This window comes from Anomalospiza imberbis, chromosome 10, assembly GCF_031753505.1.
Source record: "Anomalospiza imberbis isolate Cuckoo-Finch-1a 21T00152 chromosome 10, ASM3175350v1, whole genome shotgun sequence".
Lineage (NCBI taxonomy): Eukaryota > Metazoa > Chordata > Aves > Passeriformes > Viduidae > Anomalospiza > Anomalospiza imberbis.
In genome coordinates, this window is record NC_089690.1 from 16,141,155 (window position 1) to 16,160,276 (window position 19,122).

The 19,122-nt window shown below is 37.2% G+C and overlaps 1 protein-coding gene across 3 annotated transcripts in view; it reads left to right on the top strand.

The window, feature by feature from the left end:
• COL4A4 (collagen type IV alpha 4 chain) overlaps positions 1-19,122 on the top strand; it is an 88,490-nt gene that overhangs the window by 20,401 nt on the left and 48,967 nt on the right. The window contains exons 1-6 of one of the 3 annotated variants that reach the window (XM_068200904.1): positions 42-195; positions 5,219-5,411; positions 6,275-6,314; positions 8,124-8,201; positions 17,414-17,548; positions 18,436-18,480. The exons of 1 other annotated variant lie outside the window; for it this stretch is intronic. In XM_068200904.1, the coding sequence (XP_068057005.1) occupies positions 5,356-5,411; positions 6,275-6,314; positions 8,124-8,201; positions 17,414-17,548; positions 18,436-18,480 (354 nt within the window). In that variant the 5' untranslated portion in view covers positions 42-195; positions 5,219-5,355. Of the gene's footprint in view, positions 1-41; positions 196-5,218; positions 5,412-6,274; positions 6,315-8,123; positions 8,202-17,413; positions 17,549-18,435; positions 18,481-19,122 lie in introns of those variants that run through there. One more of the 3 variants, XM_068200905.1, reaches the window with a different exon arrangement.

Consider the following 19,122-nt stretch of genomic DNA (forward strand, 5'->3'; position numbering starts at 1 on the left):
GGGTTCCTCCGCACCCGCCTCGGCGCTCCCGGGTCGCGGCCCCGCCCCGGCCACCCCTCTCCTCCACCCCCTCATCCCCCCCGCGTGTCCTGCCTTGGGCAGCGCTGGCAGCCAGCCGCCCGCCCGTCCGTCCGTCCGTCCTCAGCGGGCATGGAGTGAGCGAGGCGTCGGGGGCTTTCCCGCCTGGGAGCTGAGGTGAGGGCCGCGGACGGGCAACCCAGGGCCGGGGCACCTGGCGCAGCCGAGGCTGCCCGAGGCTGGGCAGCGCGCTGAGGGGCAGCCCTGTCCCGGGACAGCGGGAGGTGTCCCGGGTTGCCGGCTGGCTCCGTCCCCCGCCCGCGTCGCCGTGAGGGCGCAGGTGGCGGGCCCGCCCGAACCGCGGGGCTCGCCGCGGGAGCGGGGCCGGGGCCAGCCCCGGGCTCCGCCCGAACGAGGCACGGGCTGCGCTCGCCAGGAGCGGGGTCGGCTCTGGGTCCCGGCGGGGAGGAGGGCACGGTGAAACCGGGCGGGAGCGAGGCGGAACCGGGAAAGGCGGCAGCAGCAGCCGGGGCCCCCAGCGCCAACCCGCCGCTGCCGGGCACGGACGGGAGGTCCTTCAGCAACAATTTTGCTCCCTCGAGTGTTTTCTTTATTAGACAGAGGAAACTCCCAGAGGGGACAAAATGCTGCTACACCGCATAAATGGAAAGCAGCGAGAAATGTTTCTCCCCAGGGTTTCCACGTAATAAGATAAAAAAGCTTTTGAGAACGGAATTGTGATTTGTAAAGTGTCGGCAATGTGTAAAGTTTATCACATTTATGTTATTGACAGAAGTGTTGCATGCTCAAGGTAGCCTTTCACCAAAAAGAGTGCTGTTTTGAGAAGATGCAAACTTAGAAAGCATGTTTGCAGTGCCAGCCACAGCAGCCTTATCTTGTCTGTAGTGTTCATGGGTGCTATACAGGAAATCCCATGTTACAGGTTTTATTTGCACTAGAAGTGATACAGCAAAAGCAACTATGTAATAGATGTATATAAATTTAGGAGTGTTCATGAAATACAGAGCTAAAGGCTTTAGTGAGCAGACAGCTAGCCACAGAGCTTTGTAAAACAGCTTCTCTGACAGGCACAAGAGTAGAGCTGGATCTCCACTCAGTAGACCATACTCAACCTCTTATGAAATCTGCTGTGAAAGCTGGTTAGCAGAAGCTACTTTTCCAAAAAGTTTGGTAGTACCAGTAAGAACTCGCCTCAGGAAGAGGTGAGCATTATCTACAGTACCAAAGATCTTGTATATAGCAACATGTTAAAAAAACTTGACTCTAAAATATCCAACATCTATGAGAGCAAGCTGGTATAGACAGCAAGGTATGGAGAGAAAAGGAAGGTATGGAGAGAAAAGGAAAGAAATCCCCTGGCTTCAGGCCAGATTGATGGTGACCATGTAGAAGAAATAGTATCCACTACTGGAATTTAACATGAGAAGTACTGCTGTTAGACAGAAGGTAGTAGATGCTTATTTATACAAAAGTGAAAACAAAAGGTGCATAACCTGTCTATGAGACAATGAGGTCAGACCAAGGGAGACTGCAGCGGAAGAGAGCGATCAGTCCTCTGAAATGATGACAATTTCAATGCAAAATGCCCCAGCATGGCCCTCACTGTAAAGAAGACAGTACTCAAAAGGAGAGCTGTTGAATACTAGGCCAATGAGTTATTGGAAGAAACAGAAGAAAGCAGGCAGACCACTGTTAGCGGCAATGAAGAAACTCATGCAGAATACTGAATGAATGAAACACTGCTATAATAAAGAGATACTGAGTCAGTTTTTAAATGATGAAAATCCTGTGTGGAAATTAAAAAGAAAAAGAAGTCAGCAAGCTCAAAGCAAAAATGTGAAAGTGCTAACAAGGGAGATGTATCAAAAAAGGCAAAATATTTAAAAAGAATCCTCTTCACTTGCAGAACCACCTCCTTCACTGACCTTGAGCAGCTGGCTGCTAAGTGGCTCAGCTGAATGGGAGTTTTGTGTGTTTATAGTTAAGAAACAGCAAGTAATGTTGCACTCTGAGGTTGTCACATAGAAGCATACATGCCTTTATGTGAGTTTCTAGGACAGATCGTTGACTCCAAAGGAGCACTGAGCTGCTCCAAAGGTAAGATCAGCCACTGATGTTCTCTCCCCTGCTCACCATTGCCATCATTGGCAGTGTCCGTCCACACAAAGCCTGTGGGACATTGATGCACGCTGTGTTGCTGATACTGCTGTAATCCATTATATTATCTGAGAGCTACAAACTCAGACAATCTTGTCTGTCTAAACAGCTGTCCAGGCAGGCTTAGCATCAGTTGTGCCAAAATGTACACCTGCAGAGCTACTTTTCTACTCCTGTAGAGCTACTTTACAAAAATGCAAAAAAAGCACCTGTACATGAACACTGGGGATCAACCTTAATTCTAGAAAGCAACTGAAAGCTGCATCTAATTAAAGTTTGTCTTTTTCTACAATAACTGATACCTAATTATTTTAACTTTGGTTTTGTTTCCTTGGTTGTCTATAGTAAAGAAAGGATAATACTATTTTTAGGAATATTTTTGTGGGAAACATTAAAGTTGTATGAATTTAGTATAAAGTGCAAAGTTTTATAGAACATTGTAAATGAAAAAATAGGACTTATTGGAAAGGATGGAAAGAGTATTGAATATGTCCATCATGAATGAGGTAGAAGTCCTATGGAAAACAGCATATATGTTCACAGACTTCAAATGAATGTCCGAATTATAGGCATGAAAGAACCTTATTAAAACTGAGCACACAACTCCATTTTTTATTTCACAACTTCTGAATCCTTGATTTTGCAGCTTGTGTGGTATTGTTGTATATAATGTTGCTTCCTTTGGATGTAATGAAAATAAAGTTAGGACTGCTCTAATTTTTTTTTACCTCAATAATTGTAGCTGTGTGTCTGCCTCAAATTATGGCCCATGTCCCCTGTTCTTTTAGCAGCGTTACTGAGAATGAAATGGTCTTGATTCTTGATTCCTGTCTAGAAAGTAAACATCTAGATTATGTTATAGTGCCAGCCTTTCCCCTCCTGTTTTCTGAGGCTGAGGTGAGGTTTGGTGATCTCATGTGAAACTTATTCCTTTGGTGGCAGTGAGTGTGCTATCCTGGGGATATTTTATTGAGGTAACGGTTGTGATTGCTTCAAAAATATAAAAAATGAGATCAAATTGACACATCAATCTAAACAAAACCTTGTATTCTTTCTGTTATTGTATTAGCTACTGAACAGTTCATCTTGTTCGGAAAATGATGGGGTTTAGATAACCATGACAAAATTACAAGCAGAGGGCTGCAAGTCTTCCACTCATGCATTAAGTATTATTTCAAACTGTGTCAATGGGTTGGATCAAAATGGATTTTAATTTGAAAATAAAAGTTTCGCTGCTAATACAAAGCAAATGTACCAAATATAATTTTCTTTTTAATTTTCTTCTTAATTTTCAGAAGCTGTTGGGATAATTAAATAATGAGATGGATAGTGGACAACAGGAACACATTTCTGCAAAGTCTCAACACTTTATGACTTGGATTTTCCATTTGAGGCAATCAGTCCCTGCAATATTTTATTGCCTCACAATTTTGCTTATATTGTTTATATTACTAATGTAAAAAATCAGTGAGGTAGGAATACTGTTGGAATATTATTTTTTATTAGGGATATTGTTATTTTTTTCTTTTCTTACAGATGGGGAACTGGGGCACAGCAAGACTGTAAGAATTTGACAGATGAATGGAGTACTGTACAATACATGTAAAGAGTGATCTTGCAGCATGGACTGGCTGCCTTTAGGCTATTTTTTCATCCGTCAGTGCACAGCAGCTTCCAAAGTCTCCTCTTAGTACTGTGGGATTTGGATATACTGTGCATACACACAGGAATCAATACTATTTATAGATTAGTTCTGGTTAGAAAGATGCCACACTATCCAAATAATAGAAAGCAAAAGAGTAATGTTTCAGGAACTGTACCCTCACATGTTTAACAAACACATGGCTGCTGCTTGAACATCTATCAGAGAACAGCCAGCTTGCTGCACTTCACATCCTTACTCCCTGCTCAAGAGCTGAGTGTCTTTGCCTACTCAGGAGACTTCTCCAAAGGAAGCAAACCCCTGTCAATTCACTCTAGTCAGTGTTCAGTTTTCTCAAAATTATTTCCCACATTTGGAATACTAGAGTGCTAAAAAAGCAGAGGTCTGTGATAATCTGTGCTAACCTGGGAGAAGCCCAGCCCTTAAACCCTCAGTTTGAAATAACCAGTGTGACTCATTTGCCAGATATGCCTCATTACAAAGGATTGCAGCTTCTTTTTTATTTGGGGGATATGAAAGTTTGCACATGACCTGGCCATGTCTCTGGATTTGTGAAACTTGAATTTCCAAAAAGGTGGGAACAGCAAATAAAACTGCTGTTGGACCCAAGTCATAGGTCAGGGATGCACTATGTATGCAAATTATGTATTACATATGCAATTTATGTATGAAAAATTTGACTGTGTGGGACTATGGAGGCCACTGGTCAGTCCTGCACAAAGAGCTTCCAGCTTCCTAAATCCTGGCAAAAGCTGTAGAAAAAATGTTTTAAAAATAAAGCTAAAAAACTCTAGGCGATGTATCCAATGATTGTCATCTGTCCATGCATATGGGTAGAACTCTTAGATGAAATGCATATGTTTTATCCTGCATTCAGAGTGGTCTTCCTCAGCTCAGATGCTGGCACAGACTGGTCCAGCCCCATTTGCAAAAGATGCTGCTGCTCAGTCTGGTCTTAAAACTATAATAAATACTTTCTTGAAGTTTTTTTAAAGTTCATTAGGTTTTTTCTATACATGGGTATTGCATCTTTTGTCTTAATGCTTTTAACTAAAATGGTGGCTATGAAAACTTTTTAAGAAATAATGATGCAAGATGCTCTTTGTTCATTATTTTAAACACAGAATGAGAACTATCTTTACTAGTCTGAAATCTTGTACTCCTTTTTATGTGAATCTGCAGTTTCATTATAGTCCCCTTGAAATAATTGGATTGCTGATAAAATAAAATGTGGCCTGAATAGGAAGAATATAATGTAGTGCCAACACAAAGCTGTGCAGGGTAACACACAAATGGTTAAGTCTTATTATTGGTTTTCCTGTAATTATTCATGTGTACATCGGATGTATATTTTAAAAGAAACAGGTTCAGAGGGGAAAATAACACCAGTATGGAACAGTGTTTATAGACCATCCACAAACAGAAGGAAAGAGAAGACCTGCCATTTAAAGAAAAAAAAAAAAAGTGCTGCATATACAAATCCTCAATCAGCAGGAATGGCACTAACAAAGGATTCATTTGAACGGATTAAGTGGCTTATCACAGCTGCCTGGTGAGTTTTACAGATCACTACATTTTTTAACCAGATTCACTGAGATATATTCTTAGCTATTAATTTAACGGTAATAAGAAACACCTAGATATTTGCAAAGTTGGAGTAATTTTGAAAAAGGCTTCACTGTATCCTGTAGAATAGTACACAGCAGTCTGTATGCTATGGCTTTACCTAATTTATCTTTTCATAAAACTAGTAGACACCTTAGTTCTTAGTAAAAATAATATTAGCATTAATAATATTTCTAAAGAATGCTTATTTTCCATATTGCTGCAGAAATTTTGGGCTACCTTTTTATTTTAGTATATTTTTTTTGTAAACTTTACAAGCCATCACTAGCAGTGGTTGGTATGGAGCTGGGCTTCCCCAGCAGCTGCTCTGGAATCATATGGCTGTTCTGAATGTGGCTTTTCTCTCTACTTTCTCTTGCCCTCTTTCTCTGAGGAAAAGAAAACAGCACCAGCTAACTGATTTTAGGGTAGATGCAGATAATTCCCATCTCTACTCAGCCTTCACCTCGTGGTGTCCATGGAGAAATCTGTCTGGAATGGTTCCCCTCTGGTCCTTTATAATTCTGGGATTGGAAAAAGGTTATAGGGGTCAGTTATCATGACTTTTACATAGTCTTGTTCATGGCTATCTGTTTGTCCTCAGTCTCACAATCCCAAAAGACAAGTATTTACAGCATGGGAGGCCATTTCTTGATGGTGTGCGCCCCCTATAAAAACACTATGTAGTCACCCCAAACAGGACTTAATCATGTGTACACTTGATCACTTCTCACTTTCTACAAGCTAAATTTTTGTGAAGGTTTGATGTTGTGAGTGTAGTTCTAATTCTGTTTTCTTCTTTTAAATCAGGTGGCTGCTGATTGTTTTGTCAGCTCAAGGAATTGATGGGGTAAGTGACATTGATATTTACTTTAGGCAGGTGAGGGATAGAATGGTAGAGTTTAAACAAGTAGCACCACATGCACCAAAAAGACCAATAGTTCTGTGGGAAAACTGTAATGTTCCTTTCTGCATTTCTGCAGTTCTGACTTTGCTTTCTGCTACTCACCTTATCTATTTTGCAATTTTATGCTCTGGATTTTCCTAGATTCTAATTCTGGCTTCTTGAGGTGCTTTCGGAAAGCTGGATGTAGAAAACCCTCCCTTGTTCACTGAGTCTGTCTCCTTCCTCATAAAGTCTCCTTAATGGTTCTGCAATATGGCACATGTCAATTCTAGCTTTCTATTCTGATCTTAAAGTGGCTTCTATGGACAGTCCCATCTCTCTGAAGCCAAATTTTCACATATAACATAGTTTCAATATCTACTTTATTATCCTCTCTGTACTGGCCTTCATAACCCTTATGTTTGCAATGCCCTTGCCTTCTTTCAAGTCCATCCTCTTTGTATTCTTTCAAATATTTAGAAGCTCTTTTTTTGTAGAGACTTTTTTATCCCCAAACTCATCCCTTTTTATTTGAGGTGTTGAAGTTGGAAATATTTTTAAAAAATAACTGTTCAATCAGAGGAAAGGCTAATAGTTAAGTTATTGGAAACTTGTATTCTATTGACATTCCAGGAGAGGCAGGATTCTAACAACTATGTGAGAGACTAGTGCAGAGTAGATTAGTAATTTCATGGGAAATTCAGTGTGTGAGAGAGACCATCATACCCTATTGTTCTGAGGTTTGGGAATTTCAGGTATTCTAAAAATGGTATAGATAGAACAGAATTTTTCCTCCTTATCTAATACTTGTCAGAGTTTTCTCCTTGAAACATTGAAGTATGAGCCTATAGTCTTCTGTTGGGTATTAAAACCAGTAACAAAACAATCTTGACCTTGATAATAATGAAAACCCACACTGAGGAAATATTTATCACCATTTTCTTGTTTAGCTACATTATTCTTAAATCTTTCACCTCCTTGTTAAAATTCTTTTAAAAATATCTTTGATAATTTACAGTTTTACTGAAAAAAAGGTTATTTAGTGGACATTCCAACTTAGTTTATAAGTGCATATGATGTGTGTTTATTACTACATTTGGAGAAATAGAAAAGAACAGTGAAATCATGTTCATTTACCACACAGAAGATCTACTAAATTTACATTTTGTTGTGTTTTCATTTCCCCTTGAATATAATTGTTTTTCTCATTGCAATTTGATGAAAAAAGCAGTCACTTCTTTGCTATTAAAAGGACAATAACAGAAATTTTTAAGACAAGAAATAAGTAAATTACTAGTAAGCAATGCATAATCACACCATGCATAAACGTACTTTCACTTAATAGACAAGAATTAAATTCAAGGTTTTATCTCTGAGTGAACTTCTTGCTCCTTCACTTTGTTTTGCCTTTTATAATTTCATTGTAGTTGAACAATCTCCTAAAATAATTTGATGGATTGCAAATTTTATATTATTGCAAATTAAATTCTGGTTCTGTTAAAATTTATTTCAGGTGCAGCTGGTTTCCTAAGTTATATTTGGCTGTAATATTTAGTGTTATGTAACATAACTTGTAGTTAAGGTCTTCCACCTTCTAGAGCAGCAAGTAATAAGCTTTTACTTATTGCTCCTACCTTGCCAGCATGTTTATGTTGATGAGAGATCTTTTGCCTTGAAAATCATCTAATTAGCTAATATGTCCAGCTGACAATATTTGATTATATAATTGTTGTCTGTTGTGCATTGATATATCCATAACCTTTCAATTTTTAGGGAGGATATGCATATATTGATCCATGTGGGGGGCAGGATTGTTCAGTTTGTCGGTGCTTTCCAGAAAAAGGATCAAGGGTAAGTTGTGATTAGAACTAATGATAACTACTGTTGTAAGTACTGTTCATTTTGTGCACATTGCTGTTCCTGAAAATCAACATGATTGATAAATCAGTAAATCAATATTCAGATATAAACACATCTGACAAACTAGCATAATTCTGTCACTGGTATCAAGTACAGCTGTCACTGAAGAAACCTAAGATTGTAAAGAATTCTGTTTCTAATTGGGTATGTACTAATCATGGTACCTTTCTTGCATTAAGGATTCTTTGAAATCAGTCTAGGAATAAGACAGATGTAATTCCTAATACATGTGAAGTATAGAAAACTATACTTCTCTTCTACTATGAGGCAGGTTGAAAGAGAATGTCCATGCCATTCTCTAGTTTTATGACAACTTAGTTATTTCTTATTTGGGTTGGGTGACTCTAAAAATGTTTGCAGACTTTTTATCTTACTCACTTAAGATACTAACTTTAAAAAACCACTGAATTCTCTTTGTCTTATGAATAATTATAAAACAACTCTTAGGGATTTTCACATTACATGCTAAAATTTGTAACTGTGCATGTTGGTAATTGCTAATTGAAATACTTCCAGTGATGACTAGTTTATCCTGACTGTTCTTTCTCATAATACATCTCTATATAGAGATAGCCAATAATTTAAGCATTGTGTGAGGGAAAAACTTATATATGTACAGAAGTTTTATATATATATATATGTATGTATGTATGTATGTATACATATATTTATGTATATCCTGATTGGTGATCAACTGAAAAATTGTCAGTGATGAAGTTTATTTTCTACCAAAGTACTAATGGTTAAGTTTGGGTTTAGGAAGGTCAAATATGGTAGATCAATTTTTGAAGAGCCACCTGCCCCACTTTGTTTTGTGCAACTTGAGTTGCCAGAACAGCAAGACACACCTTTTTCTTCCTGTGCTTCTGCAGTTAGCTGCACGCTTTGCTGTGTCATGATCACTGCCCTGGTGTCCTTGGATCCTATCCTAATCCTCCAGGATTATGTCTATGTGAAAGTCCCCCATGCTGTAGGATTTTCATAATAGAGGCCTAGGATGTGTATATCTCTGTAACACTGTGCTAACAAAAGGGCATCCCAGGAAAGTATTTTGACTGGTACCTCTGCAGTGTCTCTCAGTGATACTGAACAGACTGTTTTGGATACCAAAAACCTGATCTGAAGTGCCATATAAAAACAACTAACTTTCAAACTTGGGGAATTTCCCTGATTTGGGTTCTCACTCAGTTGCCTGGAAGTTCTGAATTACATGCCCATAATCAGTCAATAATAAATACATTCTGCAGTTGTTGTAGCTCTTTTCTAGGCTGTCCTTATCACACATAAACTGTATTATGATTCATGCATTTGCAGTTAGTTTTCTAAATAATTCCAAGGAACTGGACATAAGTGCCAAATAGAAGTGTAATAAACATTTCAAAATTAATTGAATGGTTACACAATGGTAAGTCTGAGAATTGTACCATTTTCTGAAAAAGCTCTGAAATAAGGATGCACATGTACCCTGATGGATAATGGATAAAGTATCTCCAATATAATATTAATTTATATTTCATGCAGTCATTTATATTAATCAATATACTAGAAACAGAAGTACTCTACAGACCCTACACTGCCTCACATAGATTACTGCCCATATTTTCTATACTAATATATGATGATGAATAATTTTCTATAGGATTATTTAATATTTTCTTTCATAGTACAATTCTTCTGGTTTTTAAACTTTGCTGTGTTCTGCTTTTACACTCTGACACACTAACTTTGCTCTCTGAGCTTTTGTGGAGATTACCCATTAGAAAATAAAAGATTGGTTTATCTTATTGTTAGCTTTCTAGAATGCAAAACATTTGCTTTATCTGCTTTTCTGTCTGAATCCTGCTCTGGTTCTTCAGAGTTTTGCATTTTCCTCAATCCTGTCTTGAAATTGTAAAAAATAAATGGTTATTAAAAGCCTCTGGCATTGTACAGTACACAAGCCTAAATATTCAGAACTTTCTGTATTATGACTTTGCCTTCTATTTGCCTATTTGAAAATATTTTAAATTTCAACATCAAAAGCCTTCTTTATTATAAGTAGACAAGATAATGGTAATTGACGTTTAGCTAGAGAAAAGCTGACCATGGAAATAAGAAAATGAAACTGCCATGACCGTACCTGAATGTATTGGTACTGGGCAAGTTGAAAGAAAAGTAGAAGCTATTTGCTTTTACTTTCTTCAGCAAATAGATGAACTTTCATTTAATAATTAAATAAAACCATTATAGCTATGCATCAGTTGCTCTACTGGGTTTTAGAAGAGCTTGTGTACCTGCCATTTTTAATTCTCTCAACCATATATAACTCTGTGCAATAAATAAATTTGCACTCCTATTCATTAGCAAGAAATCACTGTCTGAAAAAACATTTTAGTCACTACTGATAGTACTATATCATTACAATTGTTCACATCACAATTAAATTTTGACTTCTGTTCACTTGAAATTGCAGTCTTGTTGGAGTTAGTCTCTCATGATGCTGTTTATCTTTTGATCTTATGTCACAACTCAGAAGGACTCTCTGTTCCATAGGACACCATTAAAATATGCTGCTAAATCTCTTTGCCCATACTGTGTGCTATTACACCTAGACATTTCAGAACTGTAGAACAGCTAAATGAGGCAAAATATCATTAGTGAAAGTATATATGGCAGTAAGTGTTCTACCTGACTTCTTAGATTCTTTTTCCCCTCTTCCTTTTTGGTAGGCCATAAAGTCTGTGATTTCAATTTTCATTAAAGACATAGTAAAACCTTTCCATCATTTCATCCTCTTTTTCAACATTGGAAAATTGTTTCCTAGAAAACTCCTGCAGTGTTGTATCACTAGCTTCCAAAAAAGCTGGCTGCTCTAATAGAATTTAGATAGTTAAAAAAATGTTTGCAGTTAGCACTGACCGATTGTAAACCTGTCCTGTGCTGACCCGGAGTTTGATCCTATTCAATTCCGTTGGCTTTGTTTTTAGTTAAGTAGATTTGGGAAGCAAGCATCTATTCATGAGCCAACCTGATCTGGCTTCTATGGGGTCATGTGAAATGCCTGGATCAAAGTGAATAATAAATATAACTCAGCAGGACCAATGTTCGTTCTTTTGCAGATGAAGCAAGAGGTTTATTTTTATCCTAGTGTAGGGGAGAATGCAGCAAACAGAAATCTAAGAGGGAGGTTTTACACTTTCTGACACTTCAGATGTAAGGATTAGGCATTCCCAAGAGATGCTGAGTCACTTGGGTGTCACAGGTAAGTTAGGAAGTCAGCTGGTATCAGTCACTGCAGGGCAAGAATGCACTGCCTTGGGGTAAGAATGAGCAAAGTTACCTGTGAGTAAATCAATATTCTGGCACTGCTTCTCTTGTAACATCTCTCCAGCAGATCTTGTGAGTTGCTAAATTTCCTTAGTAGGTTCCATGGGTTATTTGAGTTCAATTTACAGCACAGTGTAAACATACTTAAATGCATTAACTCTGAAAATTGTGCAAATTCTGTCTGTTTGGGGAAGTAAGAGGCATTTATTAAAACACACTTTTTTTGCAGGTCAGTATGCAGTGGCAGTCTGTTAATCACATGGAATATTCAGTATTTGTATTTGAATTTTCAAGTTGCACACTCAGAAAATACATATGTAAAATCCTTCTGCTTGGTCTCAAATCTACTATCAGAGATGTATGTACACTAGCATCTGAGGAAATCTAGATTTCTCCCATTATTTGCCCCCTACTTGTTGATCATTTTTTCACAGTACATTAGCTCTAAGTTTTAAAGCAGAAGATTCCTGAGACCAGTTATGCATTTTACTTACATTCACTTAGAACCATATTAAGTTTTTCTATAAAACAGACCCAGAGAAATGAGACCCCTAAATCTATATATGGAGCAGACCACAATTTTTTTTTTTTTTTTGTAACTGGGCAGAGGACTAGGCAGTTCTCTGACTACAGAAATTAGGATTTGAGCTGGTAGGGAATAGATCCTGCTTACCACAATGTGGAATAGATACAGAACCACTCCAGTCTGTAAGGAGAATCACACCAGTCACTGCAAGGTCTCTTTGAGGTTGTTCATCATACACAATGCCCAGCTACAGCATCTGTAAATTATCATTTTTCATATTAGACATTTTTCAAACTTCCAGAAGTTTTGACCCTGTTAATTATCCCTCCTTTTGTTCTTGAGCATATTTTTTTCTTAATACTTTTGGTTCCCCTGTCCTACCATACTGAAAATGGTGGTTTTTCTCAGTTGCTGCAGATTGCCAAAATCTTCTACATCAAGCAAGATAAAACTTTACAAAACTATTCTTTTTTACATATTTAAATCAACCAAAAATTGTCAACAGTGACTTCAATAAAATGGTACAGAGCAAAACTCAATTTTATTTTATTATCTAAGCTGACGTTAATTATTTGTGGTCTATTTCTACAACATCTATGCTCTATTTGTTGCTCTCTGCTTTCAGCCATTAGCATTTAAGAGTTTCATTGCTAAATTATGATTTGTTGAGTTTGTTTAACACAATAGTGACACCCACTGGCTTACTGGATAGTTTTTCTTTTCATAGGCCCGTTAAAACAGAAACCTAAATATGCATTGTGAATGATGTTTTCAGCACTTCACTGTGATTTGTTGTGCTTCTGTGAAGTATCACTGTGAATACTAAACTGCATCATCAGGGGTTTTGTTCTTGTAGCATATTATATCATTGAAAAATATAATAAAGTTGCCAAATATGATAAGTTGCCAAATTTTCCAGTAGTCTGGAACATGGTTCAGATGTTCTTTACAAGAATGATAGACTATTTACAAGGGCCTGTAGTGACAGAACAAGGGGTAGTGGCTTCAGGCTGAAAGAGAATTTAGATATATCTGAGGAAGAAATTCTTCACTGTGAGGGTGGTTAGGCCGTGGCACAGGTTGCCCAGGGACACTGCAGATACCTCATCCTTGGAAGTGTTCAAGGCCAGGTTTTGAGTGACCTGGTCTAGTGGAAGGTCATCCTAACCATAACAGGGGGTTTGGAACTACTTGATCTTTAAGATCCCTTCTATCCCAAACCATTCTCTGATTCTACGAAAATTCAGGCTCTAAGTATTATTATTGCATTTACTTGGCTAAAAATCTATGAAAAAGAGATTATCTAATTTGGTCTATTAAGGACAAAAGACTGGATTTAATGCCAAATTGTGTGATTTCTCAGATTTATCTCATCTTAATCAGGTTTATATTTAGAAGAGGTTTGTTCTGGTTTTTTTTGAATCTTGACTTACAGTGAAAATGAGTTTGGTTCTAGTCTTACACAGTGAGGAGTAGAATCTTCCCAGAATGGACACCCCTCCAATCCCCTCCAAAGCTGTGGCTTTGCTGTGTAATTGACCAGCTCTTCCAAAAGGGGAGAGGACATGGGTGGAGCTTAGAGCAGTAGCAGATGCCCCCACCTCACTGAGCAAATTACAAAATAAAACATCTCTCCAAATGCCTTTGTGAGCACTCCTCTCTTGCCCACAGACTGCTTTACTTTCCTTCTTGCTCTGTCCTGCTCCTGGTGAAATGGGAAAGACTGGTTACAAGCCAGAGTCCAGTGCACAGTGGAAAGGGCTGCTGTATTATTCGCCTACAATATGTGTGGAGTTGCTAGGCATTTTCACTATTGTTCTTATGAACAGAAGGTAAGTGCATTTCACCAATCACTTGTACATCTCCATAGCCTGTAACATAGGGTACTGTCCTCACTGAAGGTGATAACTGGGCTTCTTTTGACTTTTTTGATAATGAGAAGCAAGACAATTCACTTGAGTAGCATGACTTTTTTATTTCCAATTAAGACTCCTTTAAAACATTGTGCTTGAGACAGTTAAGTGCTCAAGACACTCTCAAAATCAGATGCTCTTCAGTCTCATGCATTAAAAAAAAAAAAAAAATCCAGTTAACCTTGGCCATTGCCTTTTCCAAACAGCATTAAATGTTTTGTTACATGATTCTGAAGTACTTGCAGTCTTAGTCTTAGGAAGCATAGTTAATTAAAAAACAATATCGCCTTGTTTTGCTTAAAGTCAATTTCTTACTGCAGGTCAAGCCCAGGATATGCTAAAATAACAGACCATAGTCTTGGCATGGTAGCTCCTGACCTAGACAATTAACAAGGCACTGAAAACCTAGAGGAATTTATTGGCATCAGATGGCAGAGCAGGCATAATATTCTGTTCATTTTATCTGAGCTAATTTGTCATTTCCACATGAGCATGACTACCTTCATCCTCTTTATTTTTACAGCTGTCCTGAGACTGTAATGCTGTGGTAGTCACATTGGATGGGCACAAATAATAGATGTGATAATAGATGTTATGGCATGGTATCAGTTTGGTCTTAACAAAGCTCCAGTCATTATCAGTCTTTGAGCTGAAAGAAAGAGAGAGAATCCATCAGCTTCACATGGCATGCTAAAGTTGTATCAGCTGCCAAACCCATTGTGAATTCTGAATTCTGAATTCAGTGACTCTGTTCTATGACTTCACTACCTTCTACTGAAGACCATGAAGTCAATTAAATTCACAGGGTAGCAGCAAATGAAGATATTTTATCAACTTAAAGGACTACATATCCTAGAAGTGTTTATTTTTTAATTATAGTAACTACCATAGAATGCCTACAGTGTCTCAGCTTTTTTTTCCTGAGTGCAATAAAAATCATGTTTCTTAACTGAAACTTATCCAAAGAATATAACATGTTTTGAAAATTTTCTCTTACAAGTCTTGAATGCAGCACATATACACTATTAATTAAAAATACTGAAGTTGGTGCAGAAACCTGTTGTCAACAAAATGCATTAAAAGACAAAGGCATTAAAAATTAGTGCAAAGCATCTTATGCTTTTCTTTACCTGTTGATGAAAGATGCATTTTGCCAGGTAATAACTAGTTTAGAGAACTAAAAAGCCATACCACTTCCAGTAAAGTCAATGGTTCAAACACTTGTATTTTGTTATATTTTTAGTCTGATTCTTTTCACTTGTACTCAAAATGATGCTTTAATTAAAATGGTTGTCCAATTATTTTTTCCAATCAAGTATTTAGAGGGCATAATAGCTACCTTAGAAGTACTTCAATTAATAAATTCATTCTAACATAAAATGAGCAAGGCTCTGTGAGTAGACAGGCTGCAACTGCTCATGCAAGCAAACACTCAACACACAGAATTCTGACTGTCCATCCACTGTTAACAAGGATGCAGAATCATCAGCTTTTAATACCAGTAGAACTTTATTTTCATAATATTTTACACTGCTGAAATTCTGGTATCAGAAAAATTGTAACTGTTAGAGAAGACAACATGCTGAGTCTGCCCTGGAATTTTTGCCAGTGACTTCTCTGGAAGCAGGATCAAGACTGAAGTGAGAGGAGGGAGTAAAGATAAATGGAACATGACTCATATGAGGATTATTTTTTTCAGATGGTCCTTTTTTCTAAGTGTAGGACTACTTTTCCCAGCATCTAGACTAAGTTCCAGTTCATAGCTTATAAGTCATCCAGCCCTACTTCCACTGTGGCAGGAACCTACAGTACATTCCTGTCCAAACACATAGTGAATTACCTTCTCTGTTGTTTTGTTTATTTGATTGAATGATGCGTATCATTTTTTCACTTATTTTCACTGTCAAATCACACACTTTTTGATTCTAAAAAGACAATTAGAAAATAAATAAAAAGTAAAAGAAGCTTAAATACCTGCTTGTAATTCACAAGATTTTGTCCAGATAGATTCAGTCTGCTCAAATGTTTACACTGAGAAGCAGGCATTCAGTTCTTTTGCTTCCTGAAGTGACATATCTTCTTACAATCATCTTTCATTTCCATCTTTTTTTTCTTCCTTCAATCCATTCATAAAAGTAAATATATAGTCTGTTATTTCTGTAAATACTAAAATATCTTTTACTGCCCTCAAGTGGTCCAAAGCTATATGGTTGTCTCAGGAATGTGTAGGGTTCAATTTTGCTCTCTTTTTAAATATAATTTAATAATTATAAAATTATAATTAATTATAATAATTAATGTTATACTATAATAAATTATTGATTGATTATACATACTGTGTAACTAATATAATTAATTATAATAATTTATTATAATTAATGAATGAAGTTTGGAAAGAAGGCAAAACAGTCTTCAGTTTGGAAACAGAACAAGTTATAGGTAAACAAGGATAATGATATCAAATAAAAAATATATATAAGAGAAATAAAGACCTGCAAATATATAGATTTTTGTAGGGTGGAAGTGTAGACAGCTCACGTGTGAAGCCTGATTAGAAAGCTTGCTTCATGCAGCACTTTGAATCTATGATTGCATAGCTGTTGAGCAGGACAGAACAAAAAACTGCAACACATCTGAAACAACTCCACACCAGTGTTGTAGACTCAAAAGTCCAGTTGGCATGGGAAGTAATTTTGCTTTAGGAGAATGTATATTACCTTGGAAAAGTTAATAGAAATCTATGGAGATTGTATGGTAATGAAGGTACAAATACTCAATTTAGAGCCATTTATAGATAAACTATATTCTTCAACCTCCCAATCCATTTTAACACAATCTATTAAAATTGATAATTTCTGTAAACATGTTAGCTAATAACTATTTTTTTCTTCTCCAGGAAACATCACAAGTTTTATGTGAGGCACTAAGATATGAGAGATTATGAAAAATGTGAGCTAGAAAAACTTAATTGGCATATCATGACTTGAAAGAGGAAATTCACTTGATTTGTTCTAATTGTGTACAAAGTCCCTTTGGCTAAAATGAGTCCTCATTTTTCTGGTGGGAAAACACAATGCTCATTGGAGTCCTAGGATTGCAAAAGGTGATTCTTAAATTGGTGGAGCCAGGAAGACTTGCAGGTTATCCCAAGCATCTCAGAGTGGTGATCTTGGAGACCTGATGAAGGTGAAAAGAAATAATCACCTTCAGCAAGTTGTTAAACTTGAAGGTTGTGTTCCTACAGCACCTAATGTGTGAGACAGTTTTGCAGGCTGTCCAGCAGCTGTTTTAAATCATGAATAGTTATACATTGTAAGCCTTGTTTTATCCACAGGGTCATCTCTGAACTGCTGTGGGGGTTACAGCAGTAGTCATTCACTTCTTTGGACTCTTTTCAGGGTCAGCCTGGTGAGCTGGGAGCTCAAGGTCCAATTGGGTCCTTGGGATCTACAGGACCAGCTGGTTTGCCAGGGGAGAAAGGACAGAGAGGTGAGAATGGGAAGCCTGGTCCAGCTGGAGAAAAAGGTGATAAGGTAGGAAACACCACAAATGCTCTTTTAGGTGTATGCAGTGTGTAATGTTAAATGTTGATAAGTGAAACAGAGCCTGAATGACAAAAAAACATTTGCCAAACTATACTCTTGCTCATACAAAATTCTCACAGAAGTTAATTACAGAAAATAAATTCTTGAAAAAATATTTCAGGAGATTTTTTTTTTTTTTTGCTATGGATTACAAAATTAGAATTGTCAAAAGACATAAAATATGATGAACAGACAGACTCTGATTGGCACATACCACATCATCTTCCTTAACCTCAAAGAATGTGCAGAAATGTGGAGCTGGAGAGAACACTACGGTGCTTTTAAAAATGCTGCACTAACAAAATTTTATTACTACTTAGAGAGTATAAATTGAAGTTCAGATTAATATCTTTCATATCTTTACAATCCCTGGCCCTTGGTACTTCCTATTAGTTTTAATAGTCTAATTTGACTGATCTCAGAGTGAAATCACTAATGTCACTATCTAGCGCAACTGAAATGTAAATGCTGTAACAAAAATTGTACTGCTGGTTTTATCAAAACAGGAGCAGGACTGTGAAATTATGTACAGAAATATTTTATAAGTTACAAGCAACTGCCTGTTCTGTCATTTTATAATCTTTTGAGGATGAATGGCTAGTGAGTGTTGGATGTTTGTACCACCTGTTACATGGGTAACTGTTGGCACTAGTCTTCTGCTAGGCCCATAGAGGTTTTTTTCAGATATTTAATTTCTGAAAATTATGGCTTTTGATTCATATTTCAAACAGGGCTGGTTTTTTGTTTCTTGCTATATAGTACCACATATTCTTGTTTTTCATTCTTTTTAAGTAATGACCTCATCAACTTTGTTTTTTCATATCACCTTTTTTTAGGGCCCAACTGGAGTCCCAGGATTTCCTGGTTTGGATGGTGTTCCTGTACGTATTAAACAAATATTTCTTTATGAAAATTACAGGTGCCATAAACTTATAGCAAGTCCTCTAACAGAATAATTCATTCACTAAATTGTTTAGCTTTATACTTAATATCATTTCTCTCAGAGAGTTACATATTTTGAAAAAATATAAAATAAGTAGGTTAACGTCAACTATTGATAACAATAGTTGTTATTGTTTCCTATTGATAACCAACACCACCAAATCCCAATGAGGTAAGTACAGAATTTTCATGCAGGAGTGGGGCAGTGAAGGCAGAGACTACCCATGGCCATGGAGCATGTGTCAGAGCTAGGCTTAAAAGCAGAGTATTTCTTCTCTTAGGTTCTACAGCACACTGTAGTCTGCTTAGTTCATTCTTAACATCTCTGAAACTATCTCAACCAATGCACTGTTTTTGTTCAAACATTCTGACTTTTGCTTGTAGTCCTTTTGCGGGAAGAAATCCAACCAGTGCGTCCAGTAATTTTAACCTGAATAGGGACTGCATAAGCAAAGTGGGTCCTAAATTTGTCTTTATAGCATGTGATAAGGTATTTTTATGAATGCCTTCTTCATTGTGAAATTTGGTGAAATAGTATCTTAGATAATTCACTGCTAAGATAGTGCAGTTCTAGCACTCTG